This window comes from Gadus macrocephalus, chromosome 11 (genome assembly GCF_031168955.1).
Source record: "Gadus macrocephalus chromosome 11, ASM3116895v1".
Taxonomy (NCBI): domain Eukaryota; kingdom Metazoa; phylum Chordata; class Actinopteri; order Gadiformes; family Gadidae; genus Gadus; species Gadus macrocephalus.
Window position 1 is genome coordinate 528590 of NC_082392.1, and position 8406 is coordinate 536995.

General features: G+C 51.5%; 1 protein-coding gene across 2 annotated transcripts in view; it reads left to right on the forward strand.

The window, feature by feature from the left end:
- The window catches only part of LOC132468042 (endophilin-B2-like), a 28785-nt gene extending 21030 nt beyond the window's left edge, over window positions 1–7755 (forward strand). Inside the window, exon 11 of one of the 2 annotated variants that reach the window (XM_060065684.1) lies at window positions 6436–7755. In XM_060065684.1, the coding sequence (XP_059921667.1) occupies window positions 6436–6543 (108 nt within the window). In that variant the 3' untranslated portion in view covers window positions 6544–7755. The remainder of the gene's footprint in view (window positions 1–6435) is intronic. The other variant, XM_060065685.1, reaches the window with a different exon arrangement.
- The last annotated feature ends 651 nt before the right edge of the window (window positions 7756–8406 follow it).

Sequence of the window (8406 nt, forward strand, 5' to 3'; positions counted from 1 at the left end):
TGGACCCCCCGTAGACCAGGACCACCTGGACCCCCCGTAGACCAGGACCACCTGGACCCCCCGTAGACCAGGACCACCCCCTGTAGACCAGGACCACCTGGACCCCCCGTAGACCAGGACCACTCCCTGTAGACCAGGACCACCTGGACCCCCCATAGACCAGGACCACCTGGACCCCCCGTTGACCAGGACCACCTGGACCCCCCGTAGACCAGGACCACCTGGACCCCCCGTAGACCAGGACCACCCCCTGTAGACCAGGACCACCTGGACCCCCCGTAGATCAGGACCACCTGGACCCCCCGTAGACCAGGACCACCCCCTGCAGACCACGACCACCTGGACCCCCCGTAGACCAGGACCACCTGGACCCCCCATAGACCATACTGTAGCGGCAGTAGCTCAGGAGGTAGAGCGGGTTGGCTGGTAACCTGAAGGTTGTTGGTTCGATCCCTGGCTCCTCCTAGCTGAGTGCCGAGGTGTCCTTGAGCGAGACGCCTCACCCTGACTGTTAGCTCCCAACGAGCTGGCTGTCGCCTTGCATGGTTGACTCCGCCGTCGGTGTGTGAATGTGTGCGTGAATGGTGAATGTGAGGCAACATTGTAAAGCGCTTTGAGTGGCCAATGGTTAGAAAAGCGCTATATAAATGCAGTCCATTTACATACCATTTAGACCAGGACCACCTGGACCCCCCGTAGACCAGGACCACCTGGACCCCCCGTAGACCAGAGTCTAAACGTGTGTGTGTGTGTGACTTGATATTTGTTCACAGACCAATCCTCTCCAAAAACGTTTCAACATTCCAATTTAAATATCCCAGTATAAGGTCACCAGTATACCGAGCGGGACTGTCCATGGGGAGGTTGGGGAGACCTCAGGCCAAGCCGGCCGGAAATAATAATAAAAAAATAAATCTGTATATGTATTGTGGTGGCCCAGCCGCTGAGCAGTGCCCCACATGGCCACGGGGTGGCCACAAAGGCAGGCAAAGGCAGCCAAGGGGTGTGGTTCTGGATGGGAGGTACTACTCAGCTTACCCTGCACAGGTGCGCTGAGTTAGCCCTGCAATCAGAGGGCCTTTTTAACTCCACCAGAACAGGCTGAAGACAGACTGGCTGGAGGAGCGTGTGGAGACCAGAGACACGTTAGGCCAGTCTCGTGGTAAGAGGCCTGTGGCCAACCCTCTTGATCACTCCAAAACTAACCAAGGAAGTTACGTTCAAGTGGACCGAAGAGCTGTTGTGTCGGTGTGTGTGTATTGTGTCGTGCTGCATCCCGACCGGAGGCCTGCAGATCAAGAGGAACCCCAACGACTCGAAGAGGAACCCCAACGACTCGAAGAGGAACCCCAAGTCGAGCTGGGGCGAAGAGGTCAGTGGCAGGGACCATAGACCCCACTAACCTTGGACTGTCTTTCTCTCTCTCTCTCTGGCCCCACCCCAGGAAGAGCCAGAAAGGGCACCCTGACGACAGCCGCCAACCCGGTGAAGATTTGAGTTGCCTTTTGCCCCCCTCCCTTTTCCCCTGCACCCTTTTTATAAATAAATGACTTAAGTTGATTTCACCGCAACCCCCGCTTCCGCCTGTTCTGTTCTGATTGGTGATCCCACTGTTGTACCTCAGAGACCAGGCGCCCACATATGGTGGAGGATGCGGGCAGTCTGAGTCCTCGCTATCAGTGGGTGAACCGATCGGAATAGGATAAAAAAAAAAAATATATATATATTTTTTTTGAACATGGAAGAAACCATGAGAGCGATCTTGGAAACCCAAGCCACGCTGCAGTCAGCTGTAGCTGAGTTGTGCAGGGTAAGCGGAAGACAAGAGCGACGACCACGAGATGTGCTGACCAAGCAGACGCCGGATGATGACGTAGAGACGTATATTGCCTTGTTTGAAAGGACTGCAACAAGGGAGAACTGGCCAAGAGCAGAATGGGCGAACAACCTAATGCCCTTCTTGACTGGGGAAGCTCAGAAAGCCTGTCGGGACCTTTCCGTTGCAGATGCCATGAACTATGATACGGTCAAGGTTGCCATCCTGGCTCAGTATGGACTTAGCCTTCCTGCACGGGCCCAGCGTGTGCATGAATGGAGCTATGACCCTGCGGTTCCAGTCCGGGCCCAGGTAACGACACTGGTCCGTCATACCAAGAGCTGGCTGGAGGAAGCTGCAGGGCCACCAATAGTGGACCGTGTTGTGATTGACCGGTGCCTCCGGGGACTGCCAAACGACGCCAAGAGGTATGTCGCCCAGCAGGGGGCTCCAAGTGTGGACAGATTAATAGCCTTGCTGGAGAACCACAGGGTGATGGGTAGCATGATGCGATCAGAAAGTGTCATGCATACTAACTTTAAAGCCAACAGAGGGAAAGAGACCAGTGGCAAAGCTGTGAACACGCCAACAGCCCGGACACCGACTGGCTGGACCAGACAGACGGAGAGGCGAGAACCAATGCCTCCTCCTCGCCCACGTTGCTATTCCTGTGGCCAGGAGGGACACCTAGCCAGAGAGTGTCCGGACCGGGATGAACCGATGCCTACGGCCGCATCTACGGGTGGTAAGGGCTTCTTCAGCCAGTCCCTAACTACCTGTTGGGCCCACCAGGGGGCCCCAGCCCCAAAGTGTCCTGTTAAGATAGGTGGGAGAGACACAGAAGCACTCCTAGACTCCGGAAGCATGGTTTCTCTAATCAGACCGCAGTTTGCTAGTACACCTGGGGAGAAGAGATCTCCGTCTCCTGCATCCATGGAGACACCCGGAAGTATCCCACCTCGGAGGTCCAGGTTATTACTCCCCACGGACCATTCACTCTGCGGGTCGGGGTTGTAGAGCAACTGCCGGTGCCAGTGCTTTTCGGCCGAGACAGCCCGCTCTTCTCCCACTACTGGCCGGAGAAATTGAGGAACCGGAAAAGGCGAATCCGAACACGCCCGGTTGGGACGAAGGCCTCCGCCACCCACCAGGCTTGTGCCGCCGTGTCACCCGATGGCAGCCCTGCGGAATCCAGCGATGATGAAGTGAATAGGCCCCTCCATAGGCAAAGTACAGAAACGGATCCTGGACGTGCAGCTGGGGAGCAGGAGCCCCTGGAAGAGATACAGTCGGATGAGGTATTCTCAGAGTTCCCCCAAGTCGAGGTGGATGAAACTCTCAGGCCTGGACGATTCGGCTCAGCCCAGCTGCAGGATCCCAACCTGACCCAAGCCTGGAGGGATGTCCGAGTGATCGAGGGTCAAAACCAGGATGGGGTGAGTCAAGTGTCTTTTCCCCATTTCATGGTTAAAAATAAGCTGCTGTACCGAGTAACAAGAAAAGACTCTGAAATCTGTGAACAGTTGCTTGTCCCCAGGGAATATGTCACCAAAGTGTTGTACCTAGCACACTCCCACCTACTAGGGGCGCATTTAGGGAGAGAAAAGACCTATGACCGTGTCCTCAGCCGCTTCTACTGGCCGGGGGTCAAGAGAGCCGTGGAGGAATACTGTCGACACTGTGGAGAGTGTCAAATCAACTCCCCTAAGGTAGCGTACCGAAATCCCTTAATACCCCTTCCAATCATTGAAACCCCCTTTAGTAGGATTGGCATGGACATTGTCGGACCCCTCCCGAAGTCTAGCAGCGGCCACCGCTATATCTTAGTCATTCTGGATTACGCCACGCGGTATCCAGAGGCAATTCCCCTACGCTCGGCAACAGGAAGGGCGGTCGCCCGGGAAATGTTCCTGCTCTTCAGTAGAGTGGGATTGCCTGAGGAAATCCTTACAGACCAGGGATCCTGCTTTATGTCTGGGGTGATGAAAAGACTGTGCCAAAGTCTGAAGGTGAGGCAAATTAAAACCTCTGTCTACCACCCTCAGACAGATGGACTCGTGGAAAGGTTCAATCAAACCCTCAAGCACATGCTGCGCAAGGTTGTAGAGGTGGATGGTAAGAATTGGGACCAGCTGCTGCCTCATGTCCTTTTCTCCATACGTGAAGTTCCCCAGGGTTCCACTGGATTTTCACCATTCAAACTATTGTACGGACGGAGACCCCGGGGCATGCTGGATGTGGCCAAGGAAGCCTGGGAGCAGCAGCCATCCCCCCAGCGCAGTGTCGTGGAGCACGTGGAGCAGATGCACCACCGAATGACCCAGGTGTGGCCCTTGGTTCGTGAACACATGCAGCAAGCCCAGGCACAACAGGCACGGGTGTACAATCGAGGAGCCCAGGTGAGAGAGTTCGAACCAGGACACAAAGTGATGGTCTTGGTCCCCACGAATGCCTGCAAGTTTTTAGCCAAATGGCAAGGACCTTATGAGATAATGGAACGAATGGGACCAGTGAACTACAGGATACGACAGGTTGGCCGACGGAAAGGCAAGCAAATTTATCACGTAAACTTACTGAAGCCATGGCATGAACCTCCCCCTGTCCCCTCCACTGTCTTCAGTGCCAACCTGTCTCCCCAGAGTCTGCCGCCAGTGAAAATGGGCGATCAGCTGTCGTCCAGACAGGTACAGGCCCTCGGAGAACTGCTCGCCAGGAGCAAAGATGTCTTCTCTGAGACCCCAGGGAGGACAACAGTCATCGCCCATGACATTGAAACCGAGCCGGGAAAGACGGTAAGACTTCGACCGTATCGAATCCCGGAGGCCAGACGAGAAGCCATCAGAGAGGAGGTGAGGAAAATGCTTGACCTTGGGGTCGTGGAAGAGTCCCACAGTGCCTGGTCCAGCCCTATAGTCCTTGTTGGGAAGCCCGACGGTAGCATTAGGTTCTGCAATGACTATAGAAAACTGAACGAGATCTCTCTATTCGACACTTATGGGAAGGTGAGGATTAACCCCATTAACCCTAGGAAGGTGAGGACCTTCCTAGGGTTAATGGGATATTATCGACAGTTCATTCCAAACTTTGCCTCCATAGCTGCCCCCCTGCATGAGCTGACAAGCAAGAGTGCACCAAACAAGGTGAAGTGGACGGACCAGACCGAGCAGGCCTTCAATCGTCTGAAGACGGCCCTGTGCAGCGAGACTGTGTTGCACACACCTGACTTCAGCAGGAGGTTTGTGCTACAGACAGACGCATCGGAGGTAGGGCTTGGGGCGGTCCTGTCCCAAATACACGACGGCATGGAATACCCGGTAACCTTTGTCAGCCGCAAACTACTACCACACGAGAGAAACTATGCAACCATAGAAAAGGAATGCCTGGCAGTTAAATGGGCCATGGAAAAATTACGTTATTACTTGCTAGGCCGCGAGTTTGCAATAGTAACTGACCACGCTCCATTGAAGTGGATGGCCCATAACAAAGACAAGAATGCCAGAATAACCCGTTGGTTTTTACACCTGCAGGACTTCAAGTTTACAGTGGAACACAGGGCAGGGAAGCTTCATGGGAACGCTGATGCCATGTCGAGAAGGGATGATTGCTGTTGGTCTGTCGCTCCCCACCGAGGTTCAGAGCTGAGGGTGGGGGTATGTGGTGGCCCAGCCGCTGAGCAGTGCCCCACATGGCCACGGGGTGGCCACAAAGGCAGGCAAAGGCAGCCAAGGGGTGTGGTTCTGGATGGGAGGTACTACTCAGCTTACCCTGCACAGGTGCGCTGAGTTAGCCCTGCAATCAGAGGGCCTTTTTAACTCCACCAGAACAGGCTGAAGACAGACTGGCTGGAGGAGCGTGTGGAGACCAGAGACACGTTAGGCCAGTCTCGTGGTAAGAGGCCTGTGGCCAACCCTCTTGATCACTCCAAAACTAACCAAGGAAGTTACGTTCAAGTGGACCGAAGAGCTGTTGTGTCGGTGTGTGTGTATTGTGTCGTGCTGGATCCCGACCGGAGGCCTGCAGATCAAGAGGAACCCCAACGACTCGAAGAGGAACCCCAACGACTCGAAGAGGAACACCAAGTCGAGCTGGGGCGAAGAGGTCAGTGGCAGGGACCATAGACCCCACTAACCTTGGACTATCTTTCTCTCTCTCTCTGGCCCCACCCCAGGAAGAGCCAGAAAGGGCACCCTGACGACAGCCGCCAACCCGGTGAAGATTTGAGTTGCCTTTTGCCCCCCTCCCTTTTCCCCCTGCACCTTTTTACAAATAAATGACTTAGGTTGATTTCACCGCAACCCCCGCTTCCGCCTGTTCTGTTCTGATTGGTGATCCCACTGTTGTACCTCAGAGACCAGGCGCCCACAGTATATATTTTTTTTCTTATTATTATTTTATATTATTATATTTTATAACGTATAGAGATTTTTTTTTTAATTGATTTAAGATGTAAAAAGATGTATTTGGGCTAGCCTACTGGATATTTGCAAACAGTGCGAAACTGGGCGAAGCCAAATTCCCAAAATGAACCGACCGTATCCGTGGGAAATCCGTAGACCAGAGTCTAAACGTGTGTGTGTGTGTGTGTGTGTGTGTGTGTGTGTGTGTGTGTGTTCTCTCAGCTGATTACAGTGTATACAGTGCCTGGGATGGATTCTGATTGGCTGATCGGAGAGAGAGAAAACCACAGAGGAAGAGTTCCTGTCACCTACCTGGAGCTGCTCAGCTGAACACACACACACACACGCACGCACGCACGCGCGCGCGCGCGCGCACGAACGCATACACGCGCGCGCACGAACGCATACACGCGCGCACGAACGCATACACACGCGCTCTAAGACTGATCCTAGTCAGCATGTGATGGGACTGATGTTTGCTAACATGTGATGGGACTGATGTTTGCTAACATGTGATGGGACTGATGTTTGCTAACATGTGATGGGACTGATGTTTGCTAACATGTGATGGGACTGATGTTTGCTAACATGTGATGGGACTGATGTTTGCTAACATGTGATGGGACTGATGTTTGCTAACATGTGATGGGACTGATGTTTGCTAACATGTGATGGGACTGATGTTTGCTAACATGTGATGGGACTGATGTTTGCTAACATGTGATGGGACTGATGTTTGCTAACATGTGATGTGATTGATGTTTGCTAACATGTGATGGGACTGATGTTTGCTAACATGTGATGGGACTGATGTTTGCTAACATGTGATGGGACTGATCCTAGTTAGGAACAGTCCCATCACATGTTAACTGACTTTTTTGTGTGCATTTGTCTTCAAACACAGCAGAGCCAAACTGCCCAGGCCCTCTTTTAGCCAATCAGAGAACTCCACTAACCTGCCATGGGAGCGCTCTGCTCTGTCTATCCAATAATATATATATCATTGAGGTTACTAATAAGGATTATTGTTAATGTTATGTTTTATTTAACTTTGTGCCACGGATGTGCAGCCTACTTCTGGAACCAGACAGTCTGGTCATGTGATGTTTACATATTTATTTATTTTGTCTGTCTGTGCGCGTTTGTGTTTCTCCTGTCTGTATTGTATATACGTATTTTCCCGGATTACGCTTTCAATTAAAAAAAACTTAAAAATAATACAATGTTCTCCATTCATCTCCAACTCTCTGGACCGGAGTTCTATGACGCAAGATCATTTGGTAATCTCTGCTTAACGTGTAAAAACATGAAGAGAACTCTGAACCTGCATGTGGGCCTGACTCACACCACGATGGTTAAACCCACCAACGTACACAACATCAGGAGACAATTCTGTGACCCGGTTCTGGCGTCGACTACACTGCCAGGAGCCGTCGACAGCAGAACCTCGACCAGCGAACAGTGGCGTCAATAGGCTGTTTCATTCGGGGCTAAAGCCCCGGATATGATTTAATTCGCTCCAAATCTTACAAAAAAAAATAATAATCAACTTACTTTTTTTGTTGTTTGCTTTACATTAGAAACATGGGGATTCCAGGGGCATCTCAAAATAAAGTAGCCTAGTCCTTCTGGCAAGAAAATAAACGGTTTAAAAACTAGATTTTTCACCACCTCAAGTGAATTAACCTATCCTATCTCCAGTCATATACAGTATGTATATATATAGGTATGGTCGGTCTCGCTTGTATTCATTTTACACTAAAACAACTTGAATGGAACTTTAGATGTCTGGGGATAAGCAGCCCAGCAGTCAAGAAGCTATTTAAATCTATAATAAACTGCGTATTTTGTGTAATTCGGTAAATCATCTATCTCCCCGGCCAGCGCCCACCAGGTCAGGGGCAGGTCAAGCGGCAAATATGGATTTATTATTTATTATCGGAACATTTACATTTAGGGCAATTAGCTGACGCTTTTATAGAACCAAGTGCAAAGAACTAATAAACGCTAGGTTAACCCATCCCCGTGTACAACAAAGATGTATAGGATAAGATGAAAACTAAGTAGCCTACTATAAGTACGAGTCACGACATGATGCAATAAGTGCGTACATTTAGTGCCAGGACGAAAAACATTGAGGGGTGGGACTGGTCTTTTGCAAAACATAAAACAATGTTACAGGTATATCCTCAT